This window comes from Myotis nattereri (assembly GCF_964212035.1).
Source record: "Myotis nattereri genome assembly, chromosome: 14".
NCBI lineage: Eukaryota > Metazoa > Chordata > Mammalia > Chiroptera > Vespertilionidae > Myotis > Myotis nattereri.
In genome coordinates this window covers 37,209,615-37,236,804 of record NC_138089.1, presented here as the reverse complement: position 1 = coordinate 37,236,804, position 27,190 = coordinate 37,209,615, and the positions used below count along the sequence as shown (strand labels likewise).

At 41.0% G+C, this 27,190-nt stretch overlaps 2 protein-coding genes across 3 annotated transcripts in view; one reads left to right on the top strand and one right to left on the bottom strand.

Annotated features, from left to right (window-relative positions):
• The window catches only part of PIK3R4 (phosphoinositide-3-kinase regulatory subunit 4), a 159,061-nt gene that overhangs the window by 122,259 nt on the left and 9,612 nt on the right, over nucleotides 1-27,190 (bottom strand). Inside the window, exons 2-3 of the mRNA XM_081105472.1 lie at nucleotides 20,875-20,948; nucleotides 501-661 (exon numbers count right to left, since the gene is read on the bottom strand). The gene's annotated coding sequence lies outside the window, so the exon portion shown is untranslated. The remainder of the gene's footprint in view (nucleotides 1-500; nucleotides 662-20,874; nucleotides 20,949-27,190) is intronic.
• ATP2C1 (ATPase secretory pathway Ca2+ transporting 1) overlaps nucleotides 13,018-27,190 on the top strand; it is a gene marked incomplete at its 3' end in the record, with an annotated part of 115,537 nt that continues 101,364 nt past the window's right edge. For both annotated transcript variants that reach the window (XM_081105474.1, XM_081105473.1), the window contains exon 1: nucleotides 13,018-13,591. In XM_081105474.1, the coding sequence (XP_080961600.1) occupies nucleotides 13,481-13,591 (111 nt within the window). In that variant the 5' untranslated portion in view covers nucleotides 13,018-13,480. The remainder of the gene's footprint in view (nucleotides 13,592-27,190) is intronic.

Below are 27,190 nucleotides of genomic sequence, written 5' to 3'. Positions count from 1 at the left end.
CCACCAAACATTCTGAGAGCAAAGTGGGGAAAGGACCTAGGACCCAGATCTTTGAGGAGTGGCACTAGCCAGGGAGTGCTCTGGTCTCTAGACTCAGAGGAGGGTCCCGGGGCTGGGATTCAGACCTTTGAGGAGGGAACACTTCCTGGCTGTGCTGATACCTCTGGGAGGGGCAATGAGACTGGTGTGAGAGTGTTGGGAAAAGTACAAGCTAGATTCAGGTTCTCTTTTAGAAATAAACTGCTGCTAAGAAGCATTGCTAGTGTGACCCTCAGGAACAGGAAGCAACACCGAAAGGAGCAAATCCCTTTTTATTCCTTCAAACTTGCAGTCACTCTCCTCTGGCAAAGCCTCGTGGGGAGCAGCTGCCTTAGAGGAAGAAGAGTGGTTTATAGAATCCCAGCATCACTAAGTGGAGCATAGACTAATGTGGATGGAGTTGAGAGATAATGACTTAATAGCTGGCACGCTTTGCCTGGAGCGGGGAATGGGACAGGTACCTTCTTCTCCTTGTGGCTCTAATCAGGAATTGTGGTTCCCAGGCATGAACGTGTTAGATCTTGCTTGGTGAGCTCGTGGAGCTGGTTGTGTTTTCAGAAGGGAAGACAGATCATGACTTCTGTCACCAGCAACCCCTCTTCTTCTAGAGACAAGGTGAACTCTGCATTTGGGAACAGAGAGGGAGAGAGAATCTAAGCTAAGATAATTCTGAAAAGCTGCTGTCCAGTAAAATTGTTTCTAAATGTGTTCTTTATCTCTTACATGTTTAAAGCTAGTAAAACGAAATTCTTCACTCAAATGTTATAGCCAGTTCGATACATATTAAATTTCAAATGGTAGTCCTTACTATATTCACCTCCACCAATAGCAAGAAACCCAGTCACAGAAGGGAATTGAGCAGCTCTGGCAATGTTAAGCTGAAGGGACGGTTATGGGTTATGAGGCTGCCTCTTTGGGAAACAAAAAGAGTTAAGCTCCTAATAAGGATACAATTGTAAGAAACAATGTAGCTGGAAGCTGAGAGTTGAGCACCTGCTGTTAGGGGGAGGAAAAGTCAGTTTTAAGATATACCTGGTAGAAAGCCATCAAAGAAACTTGGGAGGGAAATTCTTAGAAAAGAGAAAAACCTTGACATGGTCTTAGAAAACCACTTGCTTATGAATTTACAGCTACATGAAGTAAGAGGACACAACCCATGCTGTCATTTTGAGCGACTTTTACAATTGTACAGAACAGTAGCAATAACAGTACTTCTGTTGCCATTCCTGCCTCTTCGACCTTATAAACTTTTTGAGCTTGACAAACCTAGAGTTTAAAACATTGCTTCCATCATGGCGCATCTCAGAATGATAGAATGTCAGATCTAGATAGGACCTTGAAGCAAGAAAAATCATGAAGAGCTAAAGGAAAATCGGTAGCAATAAAAATTTTATAACTATAAACAAAAGCCTCTGGGGAGATAGAGTTATATCTGTCTGAACACTAATATCAAGGAAGGAAAGAGAACATTAAAGTTAAGGAAGGAAGGTATAGTCCAAGGAAGTAACTTAAAAATAAATAAAAATTTTAAATAAAGCAACTTTGGATTAGGATGAGAATTACATTTTGTTCATTTTGATGAAGTTTTTACACCATTAAATAACAGAGATCTTTCATCTAGGAAACTCAAGCATTTATAAATAAATTCTGAGTAGACAATGTTTTTCAAAATTTTATAGAGATGTGAATTCTCACATATATGAAAGACAAAACAATTTAGGTGCAAAGACGTATTTATTGTTCTAGTTACACTTATTGAGCCTCAAAATGTGCTAAGATCTTCACATGTCTACTCTCTATTTCCATCCTAAGTCAACCTGACCCATTGTTACAGGCTGAATTGAATGTTTATGTCCCTTCTCCTCCCCCAAATTCATATGCTGAAGCCATAACCTCAAGAAGGGGCCTCGCCCTAACCGGTTTGGCTCACGGATAGAGCGTCGGCCTGCGGACTGAAGGGTCCCAGGTTCGATTCCGGTCAAGGGCATGTACCTGGGTTGCGGGCACATCCCCAGTAGGGGGTGCGCAAGAAGCAGCTGAATCGATGTTTCTCTCTCATCGATGTTTCTAACTCTGTATCCCTCTCCCTCTCCCTTCCTCTCTGTAAAAAATCAATAAAATATATTTTTTAAAAAAAGAGAAGGGGCCTCTAAGAAAGTATTAAGGCTCAATGAGTAGGGCCCTAATCCAATAGGATTAGTGTCCTTTTAAGAAGAGACATCAGAGCACTCTCAATCTCTCTCTCCTCTTTCTGTCTTTGTGTGTATCCACCAGGGAAAGGCCATGTGAGGACATAGTGAGAAATTGGCTGTCTACAGGCCAGGAAGGGAGTCCTTACCAGAAACCAATTTTTCTGGCTCCTTGATCTTGGATTTCCCAACCTCCAAAACTGTGAGAAAATAAATTTCTGTCCTTTAAGCCACCTAGTTTATGATATTTTGTTATAGTATCCAAGCTGACTAAGCCACCAAATCATATACATTGCTATACAGTACACTGCTCGTAGGTGAACCACTGCATAAATTCTCCAGTGATAACTGATAAGTAGCATTAGTTGACTATGTGCTACTCTCTTTCACAAAGTTGTTTTATTTATGATCTTTAAATAAGAAATTTTTATGGCATTAAATTGCCACACTGAGAAATGGTAGCATCAAGTAAATAGCTGTAATGGAATTGGTTTGAGCCCAAGAGTTACATTAAAGACTGGGAGTGCATCAGAAGGAAAAGGTGACAGTCATCATTTGGAAGCACAGGCCCCATGTACTATGGGGATGGGGAGGACCCTGATCACATATCTGTTACTTCAACCACCGTAATCCAGACCTAAAATAGCTCACTTGTCACAGGACTTAAATAGAAAGGATGACAACATTAAGTGTTGACTGGCATGCTCTTCAGCTTAGTTCCTTTTATAAGCACGTATACTAGGTGCCTCCTGTGCACCAGGCCTTCTGCTTGGAGATGGAGGGGGGTATAAAATAGCTATGGAGGCAGTACTTTCCTTAAGAGTTTGGGATTTGGAGTTAAATAGAACTGGGTTGAAATTATAAGTAACCAACTTACATGCTATGTGCCCTCAGGCGGGTAACTTAATTTTTTGAGCCTTATTCCTACTTTACAAGGTACTTAGAAGACACTGCAAGTGAAACTCACAGAACAGTGTTTGACGCATCATAAGTCATTATCAGACTGCTGTTCATAATGTCAAATATGAATAATTAGCATTTTAAAAACATTAATTATTTGAGCCCTATGGGCTTGTGATCTAAATTGAAGCTAGAAGTTGATCTTTATAAAGGGAATATTGTTATAATAGAGGTTCAAATAAAATACAACGGGAGGTATCTGTTTCTGGGAAAAAGAAGAGGTTGGAAAAAGTTTTACAAAGAATCTAACACCTGAACTACTGATGAATCTCAGAGGGAAAGGGGTGGATGGGCAGGAAGAGATTAACCAAAGAACTTACATGCATAACCCATGGACACAGACAATAGTGCAGTGAAGGTCTTGGTGGGGATGGTGGCGGGGTAAAGGGGATCAATGTAAGGAAGTGAGGACATCTGTAATACTTCCAACAATAAAGATAAAAATTTAAAAAAAGAAAGTTAATTTCTAAATAGTAGATTGTCTTCCAAGTACTCTATATGTTTGCAGCTGTGATGATAACACTGGAATGGAAAAATTCTCAAAACAGATCTACGTTTTCTATGGCGTACATTATGTTCCCTCTCCCCCTCCAGTTCATATGTGGAAGTCCTAACCCCACCCCTCAGAATGTATTTAGAGATAAGGTCTTTAAATAGGTAGTTAAGCTATGATGAAATCATAGGATAGGCCCTAATCCAACATGACTGGTATCCTTATAAAAGACCACATGGGAAAGGCCACATCAAGCTACAGGGAGAGATGGCCATCTACCAGCCAAAGGAGAGGCCTCAAAATCAATCAGCCCTGTTGACACATTGGTCCTGGACTTCCAGCCTCCAGAACTGTGAGAAAATAAATTTCTGTTGTTAAGACACCCAGTCTGTGATACTTTGTTATGGCAGCCCTAGCAAACTAACAAACAAGTATATACTAGAACTGGTTGTATGATAAATGTAGAATTATAATTCCATGGAGAAAAAATAAATGGGGTTATGAAAATCACCTTTCCATTTGTGAGAAAATAGAGTAGATGTCTACCACATACCATACATAAAAATAACATTGAAATGGTATGAAATATCTAAATGTAACAAATAAAGCACATTAGAAAATATATAGAAATATTCTTAAGACTTTAAGGCTAGGGAAGTCTTGTTACGCAAGTCAGAAAACCCAGAAGCCAAAACATTGATACAGTTTAAGTGCATTACAGGGTGGTGGGAGGCCTCGGGTGAGAGGATAACTTTAAGCCAGGCACTCAAGGCTTCCATGAATGAAGAACCTTCAGGGGGAGAGGAAGCTCTAAATCAGGGGTCCTCAAACTACGGCCCGCGGGCCACATGCGGCCCGCCGAAAACATTTATCTGGCCCGCCAGGTGTTTTTGCCGCCGCTGTGTGCATAGGAATTTGTTCATAGTTTTTTTTTTTAAACTATAGTCCGGCCCTCCAAGGGTCTGAGGGACAGTGAACTGGCCCCCTGTTTAAAAAGTTTGAGGACCCCTGCAACTGTCAAGCCCAGAGAGAATGAGATCATCTTACAGCAGCACCAGCCAAGTAAGAACTTTCTATCCTCATTCCCTCTCCTCCCACCCCTGCTTTTGCCATAACAGATTTAGAAATCTCTGGGTAGCAAGCTAGGGAGGAGGAGGAGGAGGAGGAATGATAGACTGGGAAGGCGAGCAAGAGGAGCGAGCGCTCCTCACTCTTCTCCTGCAAGTGGTCGGCTAGCAAGTGTCAGCGGGAGGGAAGGGAGAAAACGGATGGCTATGGCAGGATGAACACTTTTATTTTCTGAAGCTAGGCAATATTTCATTGAGACTGTGTTTATGACTGAAAGTTACTGTGGAGTTTTCTAAGTCCTTTGAACAACTATAAATGTCATGGGAACTGCCTGAGAGTTTACTTCTGTATAGAGGAAGGTACACAGGACACACACACACACACACACACACACATTTCACAGGTCACACTTAAAGAAATAGTAGTGGTAAAAAAAAAAAATGCTTCTTTTTATATTGTCCTATGAGTTCCCTGTGTTCAATACATCAGTTACACCAGAGAGGACTCAGCTAGTGAGAAAAAAGTCGGGGGGGGGGGGGGGCGGGGAAGGGATCTATTCTAGATAGAATAGTACAGAAGGAGGTATTTAAGCTGAAACGTAAAAAATGAAAAAGGAGGCAGCCACACACTGGGAGGAATGGTCTTCATCTTGTGTCCTCTCAAACAGCAATCAATTCACTTTAAAAATGGAGGAAAGCACAAACCCAAAGAACCAAAGCAGCAGGAGCAAAGATAAACTCCCATCTCCTTGTGCGAGGAAAGTTCAGTCCCCTCCTTAATGGAATGGGGAGGGGTGTGGTCCAAATGCTTCTTCAAGATTTTCAACCAACCTTCCTGTTCCACCCCCCACCCCCACCCCTCACTTCCAGAGTTACTTAGTCTGCCAATTTCTGAGCCATTGGGGAAATCTGCAGGGTAAATTGGGTTTCTTCTCAGCTTTCCATGCTGCTGCTTTAGACTTCAGCTCACTTGTTCTGCAAAGTCGGGCACTACTTGTTCTTCTGTGGCCCAGCTTTCAAATACTATCTGTGCTATATGTTAGAAATATAATGATAACCAAGATAGATGTGCTTCCTGTCCTCACAGAGCTACGTCTTAGTGGAGAAGACCAAAAAAAAAAAAAGAATAAACAAATGAATAGAAAACTAGCAAACTATGATGAATGTTGTAGGGGAAACTCATGTATCAGCACATTAAAAATTGAAGTTTCTCTTTGAGGCTTAGAGTAGTGTTGATTTTTGCATTCCAAACAGGTGCTGGACTCTTGCTAATCCAAGTGGGGTGCGTGGCACGTCAACATCACCCTGAACTTGTCAGAAATGCAAGTGATTTTTATGCACATGAAAGATCGAGCAGCACTGTACCAGAATCATACAAAAAGTTTCAAAGGCTTTAACCCCAAACATGTTTTACAACCCTGTTGAACCTATTACTCACATATGACTTATTAAAGACATTGTAAAGAAGATCAAAGGTATTTAATTCCAAGACCCAGGTGTGGAACCTGACGCAGGAATATTGTCCTGGGGTCATTGTCAAAGGGGCCTACCTAGAAGGGCAGTTGGCGAGGTAAGGAACCCACAGTAAGGGCTCTGAATTGTACGAAGACAGAAGGGCAGGGGACAACTGAAAGGGGATCCTGGGAGTGGCAGTTCAAGAGCCTCCCAAGAATGTACAAATAGTGCACCTGGGAGGGCAGCTCTTGACCAAAATGTGAAGGAACAGAGAGCAGTGAGTTAAATGAAGAACGATCCTGGAAGATGCTTTGGGCCTCAAGAACTTCAAAGCATCACTTGTGGGAACACAGTGACATACCAGGTGACAACAGCAGTGACAGATGGACAGGGTCAGGGGACCAGAACAGGTACAGGGAACAGTGGACACTACCAGGCAGCCAGCCAGGATTTACTTGAAACTATACAAGAGATGCATCCAGAAGCTCTCAGAAATGCCGGGGTGGCAGCTGGTAGCAGCAGGAGGTCCTACATGGACAAGTGAAGACATAAATCAGTGCAATTTGGCCTGTTACTGTTATTAGATGTCTGGACTCAGAGGCCAACAAGATCTGGGAAAACGCAAGGTAGTGCATACTCAAATGCTACAGTACATGTATAATCATTCATTCATTCATTAAAAATCTATTGAGCACCTGTGAGACATGATGTAGCAATGGACAAGACACAGCCACTGCCCTGAGAAGGTAATGAAGAACGTCCCAGCCAAGGGGCTACAGACAAGAAACAGCCACTCTTGTAGAGGTTAAGGGGTAAGGTCAAGTTATATGAGGGGTATAGTGAGAGTGTGTTGACTCTTGAATTCATTCCTAGGCTGTGGCTCTCAAACTTTCATGTGCATATACATACTAGTAAATCACCTGGAGATCTTGTCAAAATGCAAATTCTGATTCAGGAGATCTAGGGTGGGGCCTGACACTCTCCATTCCTAATGAGTGCCTAGGATTAGATGATGCTATGATGCTGGTCTGTGGACCACACGATTAGCAAGGCTCTAAAGAACACTTAACCAGTCTTGCAAAAACACAGACAAACAAACAAACAACCCCATGTACCTCTGACTTTGACACCTAAGATGTTACCAGTAAAGATAAACATACCCTCTGGTAATGATTACACAGGTTATTGTACCTATGTGTAGTCTGAGTTACACCAACATTGATGCCCTTTGGTGATCCAACTGAGGGAAGACGTATGCTTTCGATGTACAGAGTAATTACATTTGGTATTTTAAAAATTCAGGGATAATAATATGGAGGAACATGACTTTATAAGTCTCACTGTGACAAGCTATCGGTCTACCTACATTGTATACACATTATCATTGTTTTAGATAACTTCAGCTACTACCTCTAGCAGACTCTCCCACTCTCACCCCCAGTAGTGGTTTTCATGGGGTGTGGGAGTGAGAGTTGCATGAGTTACCCAGATAAACACCCCCAACCTGGGCTTTTTCACCAGAACCCAAGACAAGTATTTGAGGATCATCTGCAGTACCGAGCTCTCTAGCCACTTAATTTTCCCCTCAGGCAATGGAGTGAGAGAAATGGGAAAGGGGGTTGGGCCACTTCTTTATCCCAAGGGCTATCAGCTGCCGAGACAGCCTGAGCCCAATCATACACCTGCTTTCAGTTACATCCTTAATTTTCAAACCACCAGGTATTAGAGCAGTGGTTCTCAACTTTGGCTGCACATTAGAATTACCTGGGAATATTTCTAAATCCTGATTTCTGGACCTCACCATCTGGAAATTCTGTTTCTTTGTTATGGGGTGAGGCCACAACATTAGTAACAAAGAAACAGAATTTCCGGAGGATGAGGCCCAGAAATCAGGATTTTAAAAGATTCCCAGGTGATTCTAATGTGCAGCCAAGGTTGAGAACCACTGTATTAGAGGGAAACATACTAACTTGCTCCACCCATCCCACCCTCCATCTTCCTAGTTCAGCAAAGCCATTTTACTTAAGGGGGAAAAAATATATTTTCCTTGTATCTAAAATCATCTTATTAATTTTCATACAGAATTATAGGTAGCACGACCACCGATTTGCACATTCCCTCAAGGTTGAACCACCGCTCTACCCTCCTTAAAAGAAAATACCTTCCTTCTTCTGGGTTTGGTGTTAGTCCTCTCAGACAGAGCAGAACATGATTGCTGAGGAGAAGGCGAAAGAAAAACCAGTCCTGAGGAGAAGGCAAGGCAGCAACATGGACCCGCCCCCAAAGCCATCGGAAACAGTAAGTGTGCTGGGGGCATTTATGTTTCCATTAAAGGAATAGCTTGTCCTTAAATCCTGAGTAGCAACACAAGACTGGATAAAGAAGGCAGAGAATCCATCCCAAACCACAGTCTCACTGAAGACAGACAGGAGCAGATTTTGCTTGGGGATAAGCTTGCGGAAGGCTGTGATTTGGGGGATTCTTGGTGTTCCCTGTTCCGGGTTTGAGATTCCTCCTTCCGCACTGGGGAAAGGAATAAGGAGCTAGAGGCAGACGAGGGACTGTTGGGGAGAGCTGGCTATGGTTTCTGGCCTTGGGCTTAAAGAAAGGGTTGATCTCCCTTTGAAGCAAAGAATACTGATAGCGCCTGCAACTTGATAGGAGGCACTGAGTGACAGGGTTTGAGAGCGATCTGGTATCACATTGATATCACGAAGACTGAACTTGGTGGGAGGCCCATTTGTAGCTTGAGAGCTACAGGAACTTCCTCTTGGAAGTGTGGCTGCAAGAAACTAGATGGAAAGGGAAAACCAGAACTAGTGGAGGAGAGCGAGTGAAATGTGGGTTGGATGGAAGCTCTCCTGGGGCTCCAGCAAACAGGGACTCCTCCCCCAAATGCCACCTGTGAAATCCCTCTACAGTCCCATCCCTACCTGCCAGCGCCCCGAACTAGTGGTCCATGAAGTGAGGTCCCCAGACCATCAGTATCAGCATCACTATCACCAGGGAAGTTGTTGCACAAGCAAAATCTCGCTCCTCATCCCAGACCTACTGAATCAGAAACTCTAGGGTAGGGCCAGCAAGCTGTGCTTTAACAAGCCTTCCAGGTGATTCTAAATGCGTGTTCAAGTTGGGCCTAAACTACGCAGAAAAATGTTTTTCTCTAATGGAGGGCAAGTGTCCTATGGGTGCAGAGTTACTGTTAAATCTGAGATTATCAATGCTTGAAACCAGAAAGCAGAAAACTTAAAAGAGTTGTGTAGCTCATAGAGCAATTTGAAACATCTAAGTTGTTGAGCTGTGGCAGTAGTGGGGGCATAGGGAGACTTCGAACACGGATTTTTGGGAAAGGAAAATTGCACGGTATGCAGATGTGAGATAAGTACGACCTACGTGGTGGGGGCACCAAGAAAACGTTGTCTAATGTGCTTTAATCGGGTAAAATGTGCAATGTTGCTGCTGCGTAAATATGTCCTGATGCGCAATGGTAAATGCCTCCTTTTCTTCTCTCCTGATTTCATTTAAAACTGCCCCTGGGGGAGCAAGAGACTGGGCCAATATCCACAGACCTAGTGGGATGAGAGTGATTTCTCAGTGGAATTCATAATAAAAAATGGTTTTTGTTTTCTGGGCTAGCTGCTTCTCCATCATTCTAACTGCCTGCCCTTCACTTTATAGCTGGGCTGGATTAATTCCCAGAGAACAGTCATTATCCTGATGGGACCCGAGCACTGATTGGGAGGAGAAAGAATGGCGGATTAGTGGGGTCTTAGGTTTGCCCTCACGCAGTTTAGAAACCTGTCAAATTGAAGGTGTCCTGGGGACACATTTTCTGTTTTCCTTTCCTGTTTCTCATCCTGAATTTACACACTTGGGTCCTATTGTCCTATTTATATCTCTTTGCATTCTCCTTTCATAGGTGTGCTTTGGCAATCATTAATGAAATACCTACTGTGTGTGGTGCACAGTGCTAAATGGCTTCAAACATCCACACTTTCATCGCATCTTGTCCAACATGTGCAAAGGCACAGACTGGAAAATAATTTTCCTTTCCCACACACCTCCATCACTATTTTTTCAGGCTTTGGTTTGGCCTCTTTCTGTTGTCCTTCGGGTGAAGAAATTGGGATTTCCCATATTTTAAGCTATGTGTGAGAGAGGAGGTAATTTTTAGAAATCAAAAGAGAACACACAGATATGCTTTCACTGTGAAGCCTCGATCTGTGACTTTGCTGGTCTGTGATTTCTGACCTTATTTTTCTACTGAATAAAGGACAAGGGGTGGGAGTGAATTGTACAAATAGCAGGCAATCACTTCCACTCTTTTCTGCGTTACTTTGCAGGGTGCAGAATAGGCCTCTTATCACTTGAGGCAGACACTTTAGGCTTTTTTGGCCCTTGCAGGCGTACATTGTAGCCATCAGGAGACTGGCCAGCTGCCTTTCACCAAGGCAACTGCGTCCAAGTGGCAATCGAACCAGCACTCCTCCAGGCTGAGATGGCAGGGACGCCCATACCATGAATACCAAGGGTTGTGCTCTCACCTGATAAACAGCCTGGTTAAAAACTCTCATCCTATTTCTATAAACAACTGAGAGAAATAAACCATTGTAACCCATGCCAAACAGAAACTGACAGTAGTCTTCCGAAGTTTGGGAAACCGAAAATCTATGTCTACAAATACGACCTCTTGTCAAGATCACGAGAATCATTTCATAAAGGAACCTTTGAGAGGGAGGTAATAATGAGTGTCGGCCTTATTTATAAAGAACCCAGGATAGGAAGTTGTTATGATTTTTCATGAAGATGCACCGGGTCTCTATTCAGTAATTTTAGTCTGTAAATTCCTAGCAGTCTCCGTTGGTATTTTTCTTTTAACAAGGCAAACTCCGTGCCATTCCTTCTTCAGGTGGATCTGTTGAGCGTTGCTCAGGAATCCATTTCTGGCTGCGGGCTAAGAGACTGGGAACTGAGGCTCTGGTCAGCCTGTATCTGGTTGGAATCCCTTCTCCTCTGCTTTGCAGCTGTGTGCCTGTGGCATGTGGTTTACCCTCTCTGAGCCTGAGTTTCCCCACAGAGTGCCATAGGATGACATGAGATAATACATGTCAAGAATTTAGCCCAGTGCCTGGCCCAGAGCCCAGTTAATATTAGATATGATTATATTTGTTATCAATTAAATATCTAAGGGAATTTTAGTTGCATCTATTTTACCAATTTTCCTTCTTGTGTTCCATCTAGTCAGGACAGCGCTGTTTTTTATTTTTTGTTTTGTTTTGTTTTGTTTTTTGTCTCCCTCCCATGTCTTTTCATCACACTCCTCATCCCAGGAAAGGGTGATCATGAGACACCATTTGATCATGAGGCAACCGTTTGAAATGAAGTCTGCTTTGTGTTTGTCCTTTGGGGAAAGGCTTTGATCACCAGCCGTGCTGTGGGTATTTGGCAGGCTGCCAGCTCCTGTCTATCGTGAGAGGCATCTTAGAAGGTTTAGATATTTAAAAAAAAAAAAAAAAAAAAGATTGAGAAGCAAAAGGGCAGCTGGTAGATTCCTCGAGGAATCTACCTACCTACCTTTGCCTACTCCTAAAAGCCCTAAGGGCCACCCCACTTTCCAGGGCCTCCGGTTGGCCAGTGTCCGGATTTCCAAGCTCCTTGTTTTCCTGGGCTACGAGCTGGCAGGGAGTCTGCAACACTGAGCCCTTAGCATTCCAGTGACTTACAGGCCAGTGTTTCTCTCTGGCTCTCCTTAGAGTCTGCTGTCTCTGGGATACTGAGGGCTGTGAGAGCCTCCGTAAACAAGTAGTGGTGGACAGGAAGAGAGGGGACAAGAGGGCAGGGCCTCCTCTTCCAAGGAGCCCTCCCAGCAGCAGTATATAAATGACTTGGAATTGCCAGCCTGGTCCTGGAAGATCACCTTGCAAGTGGGCCTGATGCCAGCCTGACAGATGGCCTGGGCTGCAGGCTGCACAGCCCACATTAGGCCCATCAAGTGTGTGTTCCCTGGAGGCAGAGGGCCCAGCCAGGAGTGTCAGGGAGGTTACCCAGGGGCATAGCGCGGGCTACAACATGGGTTCCCAGCTCTACCTACCTACCACGCTTCTGCCTGCACTGCTCTCTCTGTCCACTTAAAAGCAAATCTCGGCGTCTCATGATTTTCCATTGATGCCTGGCCTAGATTCTACATGACAGCCCCTCACAGAAGTGGCCAAGTGTTCCCATCAAATGCACCAGCCACTGCAAAGTTCAAAAGGATAATAAAACAGCAAAGCCTGCATGGAGACTTTGTTCAGAAACCCTACGACATGTACAGAGTATTAAAAAAATATTGAACTTTCAAATTTTATGATTTCATGTCCTCCAAGGCCACAGACCTCTTATCATGTTCTCTTTTTAAAGCATGCATTCTTTTTGAAACAGTTAGAAAGTCAATGTATAACTTTTTTTTTTTTCTCCCTACACTCGGAATAAAGCCTGGGGAAATTTAATGTTCCTGGAATCAGCCTGTGGATTTGAGATAAGGATTCAAGGCAAGAAGCCTTTTAACTCAGAGCAGAATCTGTTTGCAGCTCTTGTCCAATTAACATAAAGTATCTGGTTACTGTGTATCTTGCATAATGCATGACAGTGTAAACTAAACGTTTTCAGTGCTGACATTGAACTCCTTGATAACAATGAAGGGTGAGGTAACTTGTTAATTTTTTTTCAAGAAATCTCCTGAAAAAAAAAAATGCTTCTCAAAACTGAATCAACACTTTCGAGCTGAGATGCAGCCGAGGGTTGTCCGTGTGTTCTCATGATGATATGAAATCTAGAAGGAAGCAGGAGCAACCACATGTCACGTTCTCTTTAAGAGCTGGAAAAGCTGTCAGAAGAATTAAGATTAAACCTCCTGTGAGTCCGTGGGTGTGGAAAGTCACCAGCTAGCTAATATTAACATAGCTTGCAAGAGAACGCTGGTGCTAGAAATAGGACAGTTGCATCACTACCACTAAGCAATTTGCATTCGGTGGACCAGCCCCTAAATTCCTCCTGGCTCCTGCAGCCCTCTGGGCATTGCATTTCTGGACGCTTTTAGACGGAGCTCACACTTGGCTGTCGTGGTTTCCCCGGGAACTCTACCCAAAAGAAGAAGCGGCAAGAAGAACATCTGCTTTGTGTGCAGGAAAGTGGTCGTGCTACCAGCAAATCTGGAGGCATCTGTGGGATTGTGAAGTTAGATTTCATATGGTTGTCAACAGGGAGGGGCAGACAAGGACCTTCTTGTTTTCCTCGTCATGGATAATCTGTTGCCTCAATCTAAATTCTCCTACTTCAAAAAACACCCTCTCCATGCGATTAGAAAATATGTCTCGGTGCTGAGAAAAAACCAAAGAGCGGAAGAACAGGTATCCTTTCCTTTATATTATCTTTAAGGTGAACGGGATGTTTGCTCTTGGGTGTTGCTTTTACGTCACTTGGGGATTTAGTCTCTGCTAGTTTACCTGGGTATAGGCGCAGGTCGGGCTTCCGCGTGGGGCTGTTCAGACTTGCCAATCAGAGGAGCAAGCAGGCTCGTGAGGATTTATTTGAACTGGGAACATTTAAATCCTTAGATTAGGGTCCAGTTGTGTAATAAAACCACATGTTTTTCTTTTTTCTGAATAGCTAGACTAAACTACTCCATCAGAGGTAAATGGTGGCTTTCTTGAAATTTTTCTCGGTCTTCAAATACAAATTTTAAAACGATTATTATCTCCTCCAAGAAAAGTTATCAGACCCTAGATATACATTGTCTTCTTGTATGTATTTATGGTTATATGAATGTCACCAGGACTTGCAAGACAGAAAACATTGTGTAGACTGTAAGTATGATAGCTTTAAGCAGATCCCTAATGAGCTGAGAAGGTCATTCAGAAGTAATTAGTCATTTTCTTGGGTGGAGGGTAGGGGATAGAGGACTACAGGTTTCCGTCTTTTCAACCAATCAAAAGTTAGGATTTCCAGTAGTAGTCTCTAGATGTGGGAGTATAAATATTTTTTAAATAACTGTTAGACTGTCTGGTCACTTCTTCTTTAAAATCATGGATTAAAAAAATCATGCATTCATTCCATTGTCATGAGACATATATCGTTCTGTCACTTATGAAAGAGGCCTTTCTAAAAACTGCTCTCCTGAATTATACCACATTGTCAGAAGAAACCACTGTCCCTGATCCATTAAATCTGGTGGTTCCTTTAGAAAGAAGCATGGCAATGGTGAAGGACAAATGTATAGCCACAGTGAAGACCAGAGTCATAAATTGCTTGGGCATCATACTTGTCATTAGAACTGCAAACGGCACGGGAGATATTAGCAGTGCCCTGTATTTGAATGAGGTGACCTACTTATCAAAACAATGCCAGGAAGTGAGAGCAAAAGTCAGCAGACAGAAAACCCTCTAATGACAGGTTTCCCCAAGGCGTAGATGCATAATTTGGAAAATCATTACTACTGTTTGAGAGGAAACTGCTTTTATGCTGTGCGTTAATGATTCTACATGAGCTGGAAACTCAGACTGTGCTCACTAAGGGGGCTGGCTACCCTTAGTAGCCAATTTATCTCTTATTTAGGCAAGGTGTCATGATTACAAGGACATCTCTTGGTTTCCAAGTCTCAGCAGGTGCTTGCTTTTGGAAAACCAGTGGTGCTGAGAGTTGTCTGCCACACTCCATACGTGCATGTCCACAGGCTTCTTCAGGACTCATTACGAGGGGAGGAGCGGTGTGAGTCATGGGAGGGCTAAGGGGACTGAAAGGATGGGGGCTTCAACTGTGGACTGTGCATTAAGTGATTCTCCCTCCCTTTTCTCAGTACTATATGTTTTTGGAGATGTGGCTATATTGCTCACACCATTTATTTTTTTTTAAAGATTATTTTTAAAATGTTGCAACATGCATTCAGAACATGAGAATCTAACGTGGATCCTCTGACTTGGACTGGGTGGGGTCACAACCATTGGAGGTGACCTAAAATAGCTATGAGCATTGTACTGATTTCCTAACTTCCTGCATCGGTTAATGGAGAAATAAAGAAAAATGACCTAGTGGATTCTTTTCTGAAACCAATTACAGCTCTGCAGACATAATGTCTCACAAAATTAGAGAAATTAGGTCAGAGTCAATCATGGTTAACCTTGGAAAGCTTGTTGGAAAGTTATAAAGGAGGTTAAAAATGTCTATAATTTTAGGACCTGGATATTGGTTGTCTCTAGTCCTTACACTCCTGTTAAGATAGATCCTCTTTATAAAGATGAGGGATGTGAGACTTAGAGACCTTAAGGCCACTCAGCTAGAAAGTACTGAAGGAAGATTTGAACTTGATCGATTTTACCAGGCTTTATCTCTGAATAATGCAGTGATAGCATCACAGCAAACTACTAACATTTTTTTGTAGAGAGTATTTCCACATACCACCGTCATAATTCTTCCCATAAGAGTTCACCACCTGTACACATTTACGTATTCCTTAATATTTTTCTGTATTTGCATTTAAAATCACTCACTCTTACAATTTAAATTTGTTTAGAAAGAAATTTTCATTTCAATACTATCAGTGGAAAACCACTCTCATTTGCCTTAAATAGAAGAGAAGCATAATTATAATAAAAGCAACCTAATGTTAAATTATAACTAGATACTGTTAACTGTGAAACCTCTAAGCCTGAAACCTGCTCCATTTTGTTAAGTAGGAAGATTAGCTTTTAAGAGATTAGCATCCTACTAACCAACTGAGAGATTCTCCTGGGCAAGGATAGAAGGGAATTACAAGACGGATATCTTTCTCAGTTCCAAGTACTTCATTGTTATTTAGTGTAGTGTCTGTATGCCACTTAAAATCTTCGCCTAATTCATCATTGCTCCCACCAGTGTTATGTTCCACACACTTTAGAGAAAATGATCCCAGACACACCATCTGCTGCTCCACTTCTGTGCGTTCAGATATATTCCTCCCTCTAGCCTAGAATTCCTTCCTTTACTTACACCTTGCCCACATCCTTCAAGACTCAGCTTCAATGAGCTCATGAAAAAGCTTTCTCCAATTCTGTTGGGAAGAGTGAAGCACACGATGTTCTGTCTGCTTCTAATAAGGCCCTTTATCATATGGTATGTAGTAAGCCATTTGGTTACATGTTCACAAACATACAGCCCATACACACATGATGCTGGGTGGTATCTTTTTCTTTGTCCCCTCAGGCCCACCTGGACACCTGGCATAGGATGGTATAGGAGAGACCTGCACCACAGGCCAATTGCCTATGGAATGCCTCCTTTCTTGCCTCTACCCATTTTTTTCTTTTTCTAAAAAATATTTTTATTGACTTTAGAGAGGAATGGAGAGGGAGAGAGAGAAATATCAATGATGAGAGTCATTGATCAGCTGCCTCCTGCATGCCCCATACTGGGGATTGAACCCACAACCTGGGTATGTCCTAACTGGGAATCGAACTGTGACCTCATAGGTCAACGCTCAATCATTGAGCCACGCCGGCCAGGCTCTACCCATTTCTTGACTAGACCTGTAGAGTTCCCACACATCCCAGTCATGGTCATTGTTATACTCACCTTGTCCACATTATACTTTTTTGTTTAAAGTTTTTCTTTAATGTTCTTAAACACCCCTTGCACTTGGTGTCATTCAGACATGAAGGTTTGACCTCAGAGCTGGTTGGTTTGATAGTTTTTGTTGTCATTCCTATTACAATGTGCCAATCAGTGGGTGGACAGGCTATTTATCAAACTGAGAACAAATATCTCATCCTTTGCATCCCTAAACTCTATTATAGCAGGCCTTTCACAAAGCCAAGTTCCTAACCAGGTAGAAGATTAAGGTCACTAACTAGAGGTACTGAAGGTTGGGAAAATTTGATGAACATGTTTGAACAGTATCAGTCAAATGCTGTTTTAGTGGTAGTGGTGATGGTTGGGGGCACTAAGCCTAAATGGGTTCTCAGGCGAGTCTGGGTAGGTATATGGAACACACTCAAAGGGTATATGATTGCAGCTCATTTATCTTGGTTGGATCGGAACAGCCAGAGTCTGGCTCAGATGTTGATGTCTGAGCTTGTGGGGAATAAACAGGACTTGCAGGCAATATCCTCTTGGGTACTGGAGTCCCAGTAGTTTTCTCTGAGGCTCGGGTTACCAAGTAGGACACTAAGGAAGGGAGAATTTTTTCCACTTCTGGGCAGACTGTAGCCTGACCGCGGCCCATGTTAGCTTTGTATATCAAACTGCCTATTTGACATCTCCATCTGAATGTCTTGTGGATGTTGGAGACTTGAAGGTGTCCAAAGAGAACTCACAAGCTCTGTTCTCCAAACCTGCTCCTCCTCAGGTCCATTGATTAACACAAAAGCTCAAAAGGGGAAACTTGGGAGTTTATTTGTTATTGACAAGTTGATCTTCAGGCAACCCTCCTTGGGGAACATCTGCAATAGTGTCAAAAGTAAAAATTTAAATAAATAAAGATAAATTTTAAAATTTAAAAAGCTTGGGGAAAGACTGAGGCACAGAAGAGCCTTCTATTTGGAGCTCTTGTCCCTCAACTTATATTGCCCTGCAGTAGCCTCATCAACTTGAATCTCTTCTTCCTGTGTCTCACAGATGAGGGATCAGTGAGGGTGCCTTGCTCTCTTGAATAGAAAGACTTCTTTCTGTACAAGAAATACCATCTAAGAGCTGACCTGATATATCTTGACAGTTTAACAGTGAATCTGCTTAAAATGAGGAGAGTGGTTTTTGGTGCCAGGGTGCGTGTAAAATATATATATTCACACACATATACGTATGAACTAGAGGCCTGATGCATGAAAATTCCTGCAAGAGTAGGCCTTCCTTCCTCCGGCTGCTGGCACTGACTTCCCTCTGGCCCCTGGGACCCGGGCTTCCCTTTTCCGGCCACTGGCAGAGACACCCAGGACCAGGGCTGGCTTCCCTCCGGCCCCAGCTTGATCAGGAAAAATGTCAGGAATGATGTCCAGTCTATTAGCATATTACCCTTTTATTATTATAGATTAGGCCCTTGAACTGGTATATGTTCCCACAAAGTTAATCCACACAAATTTTTGCTATGTCTCTATATTCTTATTATCTGACTATGCAATCATGTTACCATTGATGTCCTTGTATAAATATGGACACTAATGTTGACCTGGACAGGACTGAATGCAGAAAAAGAATCTGTCACCTGTCATCTTGTTTTGTGGAATTCCTTAATTTCTTCAATTATTAAGCAAGTTTTTCCCCCTATATATTGTGTGAGGAGCATTTTTATAGTAATGATGATGTAACAATGAATTAGGTATAGTGTAGCCACTCTGTGATGCTTATAGTGTCAATGAGCAGAAAGAGCTGTACTCAAGTGTTTATTATAGGAGGTGAAAACCACATACTATAGTCAGCAGGCATATATGGCTCAAGAGCTGCTCTGATTAATTTGCTTAAAATGAGGAGAGTGGTTTTGGGGGCTAGGGAGCATGTGCAGTAGCTATAATTTAATTAAGGATTAGAGCTAAATTTTGTTTTGAGGCGGTTCTAAAGTTTCTCTTCAGTGGCTTAAGAAAAGCTTTCTGGTTCAAACAGGATCCCTGGATTTTTATTTCTTGCTTTGTTTCTTAATGGAATGCTAATCTCAAAGTTGGGTTGTTAAATAAACCTTTGCCTTTAATTTGAACCTTAGAGACTTAGTTCTTCATTTTGGCTCTTACACCTTCTCTGAGTAACAACATAAAAATCAACAACTCCATCTACGCCCCCCCCCCCCCGCCCCAAATAAAAAAAGCTATGTTGAGATTTAGAACATTACCTAGAATTTTGAGTTGTTAATGCAGGCTTTAGTCTCTAGGTAAAATGATGAAAATTTCACTCCAGCTTGGTTTAAGAAATGTTGAGTTTTTAGCTCCTTAAAGTGAATTGGTTATATCTTGAGAGTATACCGAAGTTATCCATTTTATAAAGTCTCTAAAAAACAAGTCATGTGGAATTGGTTCTTTAGGGAGCTACGCTTCCGCCCCACCCAACGCCCCAAGAACCAATTATACAAATTTGTATGTATTCGGTGCTTTCCATTCAATGCGTACTTTGCTAGTCATATAGGACATACTGGCCTCAGCCCCACAAATAAATGCAAAATCGCTGCTGGGATAGGTACAGCAAAGGAGAGTTATGAGATGCCTTAAAAGCATATAATGGAAGACAGGACTAAAGTGGGAAAGTCAGAAAGGCTCCCTAAGGGACTTAATATTGAGTTAAGATTGGAGGAAGAGTAAGATATTAACTAAAGGAGGATATTGAGGGGACAACTGTAACAAAGGTCTTGGCCAGAAATGAGCAGGGAAACAGTGAGAAGTGGAAGAAGGGTGTGTGTATGTGTGGGGGGATGGTGTTGGGTGTTGGGGGGCTAACAAATGCTACCCCGAGACAGCAGTGCTTGAAAGACTCTGGATGTTAGGCTCAGTGAGGAAGAGACTTAAGACATGATTGTTTCTGTGTATGTGTTTGTTTGTGTGTTTCATAAGACCCACAGGGCTAATCTGTAGAAGAAACATGGAGGTCCATTTGGGATGTTCCAGGGGAAATAACTACAACTAATAGGCAGAACGCAGGGAGAGGTTGTGATATAACAATAAGGATAGACTTTCTAAAAATGAGAGGTAAAGGAATGGGCCACCTTTTGCAGAGGGCAGGGTATGTGACCCATCTCAGGGGATGGTTTCTGCATCATAATAAAGGAGATTAAATGAACTATCAGGCTCCTTCCAAGCCCAAGATTCTAGTGCAGTGGGCAATACAAAGGATGGGTAATTGAGACGCCTTAGGAACAAAGAGAGGGCCCAGGTGCATCAGTTAGAATTCATTTGTTTTGTCTGGTTAGTGGTAAATACTCCACAATCTGAGCATGTTGCTCTGGAATCTAAGGTCAAAGAAGACAGATTCAAATGTCTTTGGCGATTTGGTTAAGCATTTCCATAAAGGAAGGGAAATAAAGAGGAAGAGAACACCTCAGGGGAAAAGCTTTATGCACCAGTAACTAGCTTTTCTGAGCCTGATTGGCCATTGAACTGCCTGTACACATAAGGACAGACAACTATGTATACTTATGCGGTCATTGATGAATAGGGACACTGAGACATTTCCGGTTATTTTGTGGCATTTTTAACTACTGTTGTTTTTTTGTTGTTGTTTGTTTTATATCACCCTCTTGTGCCTTCAGCTCTTTTTTTCCTGCATTTAATGCTGACAGTTTGCTGCTTATCAAGGTCCCTTCTGAAGGTGTTCCAGCCTTCTTGCCCATATTATCACAGCTGTGAAGTGTTAGACATGCCTGGGAGACACCTGAACCCTGAGTTGACTTCTGAGCGATTTCTAATCCTGTTATCTGCTTCTAAAGTTTCCTAATCTACTGTACTCAGATGCCTTGGAAACATGAGAGTCAGTAAATGCATGAATACCTAAACCTTTGTCTTTGAAATGAGCCTATTAACTCAAATGTAACATACACACCCCTTTTTGTGTGTGTGTGTGAGAACTTCAGTATAACTTGTTATGTAGATTCTCAAATTTGCTATCCTATTCCACTTGTTAGACAGTCTGTCAGCAACATTTTATTTGCTAACTTTTGTTCAGAATGGAAGATGACATATTTTCTCACCTGGTACAGACAGTTCCACGCCTTCCCAGAAAAAGAAATGAACTTTCCACATATGCTGCACTGCTCCCAATTTACTGTGAAGAGAGCAGGAAGGATGCTGGAATTATTTCTTTGCTGTTCATCCTGTAGGCAGCATATTAGTAAGGCTATTTTAAGAAATACAATTTGGATTATACATTCAAGAATAAGGCATTTTAAAGTTTTATTCAATGCCTTATCTGTGCGAGGCACTTGGCAAGGTTCTTCACATACATTGTCATTTAATCTTCATTGGTGGTATTATCCTCACTTTGGGGATGAAAGGACTGAGGTTTAAAGGGGTGAGAGAATGTGGTACACAGCTCATAAATGATGGCACTAGAGCAGGGGTGGGCAAACTTTTTGACTGGAGGGCCACAATGGGTTCTTAAACTGGACCGGAGGGCCGGAACAAAAGCATGGATGGAGTGTTTGTGTGAACTAATATAAATTCAAAGTAAACATCATTACATAAAAGGGTATGGTTTTTTGGGGTTTTTTTTAGTTTTATTCATTTCAAACGGGCCGGATCATCCGGCCCGCGGGCCGTAGTTTGCCCACGGCTGCACTAGAGTTTAACTCCAGGTTTGCCTGTGTCTGACTCCAAGATCTGATTCACTGCCTCATATTGAGACACACCCACCCCCTACCCCCATAAACAGGGTCCTTTTCTTCCCTTCTTTCCCTTCTTTTCTTCTTTCTTTCCTTGATATTAGATTTTTCTTGCATTTATTGAGAAAAAAGGGGTAAAAGATAAAACTACCATAACTACTGTGCAGGAAAGACATCAAATCCTTTTAGATGAAGATCCACATTTTTGAGAGGTTTTAAAGTTACTCAGTTTGGGGGAACTTCTTTTAAGAAAAAGAATATAAAATTTTAAATGTTAAATTAGATATACAATGAATATTTATTTAGAATGGAATAAGAAATCACAACAAATTACAAATTGGGGTGACAAATACAACAAAAATCACAAAGTCTAGGAAAAGAAGTGTTTTTACTAATTAACTGATGCACCCTAAGATATTTTTTGTTCCTACATTTTTGCATTAGTCTTTAATCGTTATTTCACACGACAGTGATTTCTAATATCCGCTAAAGATGTGATCAAAAGATGATTCGCATACTCCTCTAGAATAGTTAATATATACATTTATGTGTCTTTTTTAGAGCCCAGAAAAGTTTCATAGACGAGCTTCTGGCTCTGTTTCGCTTTTACCACCCACGTACTTCAGATGCTAGACACCACTGGACACATTATATGAAGATTTCAGGCCCTGTGATTTAGTACAGCAGACAGTAAGAGTATTCCTGGATGTCCTTTCTCTACTAGGACAGCTAGCAATAACTTAACCATACACACAAGACTACAAGCCACATTTATACATCCCACTGAATCAAAACAAAATCTAAACGTATCCTCATCCCACCTTCTCTAGGCCAGATCTGCAATTTGCTCACTGCTGCTCCAATGCTAACTGATAGGAGAGAGATGTCAAAGGAGGGGAAATCAGCAAAATGACTACTCTGCAATCAACTGTAGTTCAAATATCTTTTGCAAATTTTACCAAAACATAAGACCGTGAGAAAATTGCTAGAGTCTCTTTCAGAACCTTAAAAGGGGGCCTCTGCAAATGAGGGGCCCTGAAACTTAAACTTCATTGGTTTCCAAGAAAATCCAGCTCTGGGGGAAAGGTATAACAAGACAAAACACTGGTGTTACACTAGAATATGCAAGAGTTTATGCCATCGGGTGGCTTCAGCAGTAATGGTGTATGGGGTCCTAATCTGAGCAGCTGGAGCTCCCAACCTCATTGAAGGAAGTAGAGGATGATCTTTCTGTGTATGTCATTCTGTAGGAAGTAGCACTGTGGAGATGAGGATGTTCTGGGACTGCGAAAACTGAAAGGTTGCTCAACCCTCATTCTTATTTGCAAAAGGCTTATTTGCAGTGGGATTATTTGCTAATACAGCCGATCTGAAAACTCCTGCATGGGTCTAATTAATATTAAATACATCATTTACTGTCCTTCCAAGCAAGCCACTTAGCACACATAGGAAAAGAGCACGTTATTGCTGTTAGAGGCTGCACAGTAGAAAAACTCTAGCAGCACTAAAGGAAGTCTTTAAGAATTCATTAAGATGTAATCAAGCTTTTAAAAACTCATCTGTTATTTGCAATTATAATATAGTTACTGTAAGTTGTCTCTGGATAAAATCACCTATGTGTAGGATTTCTTTACTGAATTTTGCTCATTGGTAATGTATTCAAATACCCAGCTTTCTCATGTATGTCCTCTTCTTAGAAACTCTTGACTCCTCTTCCTTTGTTCTATGACTGTCTTAAAATATAAGGAGTCCTTACAATTGTATCCTGTACCATTGACCCTATTATAATATTTACCACTAAACTTTACTATGGCCTGTAAGTCTCAAAACAAATAAAGCATATTATAGTAGTATTTTGGTCTTAAATAATGAGTATAGTTTATAATCAAATTGTTTAAAGTGATTACATATTATAAAACCCTATTTCACTAGCATTGACAAACTACCCTTTTTTTTTTTCTGTCTCCAACATATAATTTCTATATAATGAACTTAAAAAGTTTTTTGTTGCTTCTGAAATGTTACACAGCTTTTTTTTTTTTCTTCTTTCATTTTTTAACGGATGAAACTATTTCTATTAGGAATACACTGTTTCAAGAGAATGGCATTTTCTACTTATGAAGCTTTATCGGCCCCCCACCCCCCTTACATCTGACTGGTGCTGTGAAAGCCTAATACACCTGCTCAAAGAAGCATTGTTCCAAAGGTCCTGACCTGGAATAAGAAAACAAAGACTGACTTCATAGCTGGGAACACAACTGTAACTCCACTGCCACTGCACTGCCCTCTAACTTTTGTTCTCTCTACCAGGGCTATCCTAATGTAATACACAGTTACTTAAGAGGGGAGAAATATGATCTCTTTATGCTTTTAATGTTCTTTCCCCGGTCTTTTAAAATACTGGTTTTAGGCCAACAGGTAATCACTCAGAGAAGTTCAAAGCCCTGTATGATTTAAGAATGCTGGAGATTTAAAATGCCAATACAGGGTGAGGCAAAAGTGGGTTTAGAGTTGTGAATACGTGAAACAGAGTTTATCCTTGTATTATTATTTATTAATCATTGTATTATTTTCCATATGTACAACTGCAAACCCAATTTTGTCCCATCCTGTGTACGCTCTCATTCTGTTCTTTAGAACTGAGGTCTATTAAAACTATTTTTAGATCAAAATATGTTTGGATCAAAGTTTTATGTTTCTTGTAAATCAGTGCTCAAACTTTAGCATGCATTGGAATCACCTGAAGGCTAAACTGCCAGTGTACCTTGGAGATAATTGCAGGTTTGTTTCCAGAGCACTGCAAGAAGGCAAGTCATAATTCTCTTTTGTTGAGGGAGTGTCTTGCCTTCAATTATTAAAAAACACAACACCTAGAGAGCACACGGGAGTGAAGTGCAGTAAATCGAGAAATGCCTGTACAGATACAGGCCCAACTCCCAGAGTTGCTCATTTTATAGATCTGGGGTGGGGCCCCAGAACTTGCATTTCTAAAAGGTTCTCTGGTGGTAAGGACCACAGTTTGAGAATCACTGATGTAGATCATTTGATGAAGCGTATTTTCAAATTCAAAGCTGACAGGGGTTGCCATTCCTTCTCAAGAACTGCACGTATACCACTTACAAAATAGAGAGTGGTTGCTTTAGCCAGGGGGATAGATAGTGATGATACTTTGCAGCTTCATAAGCTCTTCTTAAATTTTTTTGTTTATTTTTTTACTGAACACATTTCATTTGATTTTTATTGAATTTATTGGGGTGACATTGGTTAACAAAATTATATAGGATTCAAGTGTACAATTCTATAATACATTCTGTATACTGTATTGTGCTTTCACCACCCCAGTCAAATCTCCACAGGCTCTTTTAAAAAATTTTATTAAATGTATTGGTGTGACATTAATAAAATTACATGTTTCAAGTGTACAGTTCTATAATACATCATCTGTATAGTCCATTGTATTTTCACCACCCTCCGTCTGTCTCTATATATTTGACTGCTTTTACCCCTTCTACAACCACCTTACCCCCTTTCCTTCTGATAAACTCCATACTGTTGTCTGTGTCTATGAGTATTTGTTTGTTTATTTGTAGCTTTCAGCTTTATATTCCACATGAGTGAAATAATTAACCATTTTAAACCACAGCTTCCCATGCCTAGTAGCACTACATAATGCTAAGTAATGCAAAGAATTGTTAAACAGGATCTTTGTTATAAGAATATAATCTAAAATGTTCTCTTTAATGACCTCTTTTTTTAAAAAAATCTTTATTGTTGAAAGTATTACGTATGTCCCCCTTTCCCCCAACATAGACCCCTTCTAGCCTGCCACTACCCCCCACCCCAGGCCTTCACTACACTATTGCCTGTGTCCATGGGTTATGCATATATGCTTACAAGTTCTTTGGTTGATCTCTTCCTACCACCCACCCACCCCTGTCTTCCCTTCGAGATTCATCAGTCTGTTCTCTGCTTCTGTCTCTGGATCTATTTCTTTTTACCAGTTTATTTTGTTAATTAGATTCCACATATGAGTGAGATTATGTGATTCTTGTTTTTCTCTGACTGGCTTTTTTTGCTTAGCATAATACTTTCCTGGTCCTTCCATGATGTTACAAAGGGTAAGAGATTCTTCTTTTTTTTACTGCTGCATAGTATTCTGTGGTGTAAATGTACCAAAGCTTTTTTATCCATTCATTTACTGATGGACACTTAGGCTGTTTCCAGATCTTAGCTATTGTAGATTGCACTGCTATGAATATAGGGGTGCATATATTCTTTCTGATTGGTGTTTCAGGTTTCTTAGGATATATTCCTAAAAGTGGGAACACTGGGTCTAATGGGAGTTCCATATTTAATTTTTTTTAGGAAACTTCATACTGTTTTCCATAATGGCTACACCAGTCTGCATTCCCACCAGCAGTATACTAAGGTTCCCTTTTCTCCACATCCTTGCCAGCACTGGTCATTTGTTGATTTGTTGATGGTAGCCATTTTGACAGGTATGAGGTGATACCTCATTGTTGTTTTGATTTGCATATCTCTGATAATTGGTGACTTTGAGCATTTTTTCATGTCTCTTGGCCATCTGTATGTCCTTTTTGGATAAGTGTCTATTTAGGTTTTTTGCCCATTTTTTAAATTGGATTGTTTGTCTTCTCTTTGTTAAGTTGTATGAGTTCCTTATATAGTTTGGATATTAACCCTTTACCAGATGTATCATTGCCAAATGTGTGCTCCCATACAGTGAGCTCCCTTTTCACTTTGTTGATGGTTTCTTTTGCTGTGCAGAAGCTTGTTATTTTGATGTAGTCCCATTTGTTTATTTTCTCCTTAGTTTCCTTTGCCCTAGGAGATGTATCTGGGAACATATTGTTACAAGAGATGTCTGAGATTTTGCTATGGTTTCTTCTGGGATTTTCATGGTTTCACGACTTACATTTAAATCTTTTATCTATTTTGAATTGACTGTTGTGTATGGTGTAAATTGGTGGTCTAGTTTTATTTTATTTTTTTTGCAGGTATCTGTCCAATTTTCCCAACACCATTTTTTGAAGAGACTGTCTTGACTCCTTTGTCAAATATTGAGCATAATAGCGTGGGTCAATTTCTGGGGTCTCTGTTCTGTTCCATTGATCTATATGCCTCCTGTGTCAGTACCAGGCTGTTTTGAGTACAGTGGCTTTGTAGTATAACTTGATATTTGGTATTATGATCCCTCCAACTTTGTTTTTCTTTCTCCAGATTGCTGCAGCTGTTCAGGGGTTTGTTTGTTTTTGTTTTGTTGTTGTTGTTGTTTTTGTTTCCATATAAATTTTTGAAAGATTTGTTTTAGATCTGTGAAATATGCCATTGGTATTTTAATAGGGATTGCACTGAATCTATAGATTGCTTTGGGCAGTATGGACAGTTTAATGAACCAATCCATGAACACAGTATATTCTTCCAATTGTTTATATCTCCCTCTATCTCTTTTTTCAACGTCCAATAGTTTTCCCAGCATAAGTCTTTAACTCCTTAGTTAAGTTTATTCCTAAGTATCTTAATTTTTTATTGTTGTTGCACTGGTAAATTGGATTTTTGTTTTTAGTTTCTGTTTCTGAGAATCCATTATTGGTGTATAAAAATGCTATCAATTTCTGGCTGTTAGTTTTGTATCCTGTTACATTGTTGACTTTTTTTATTAAAT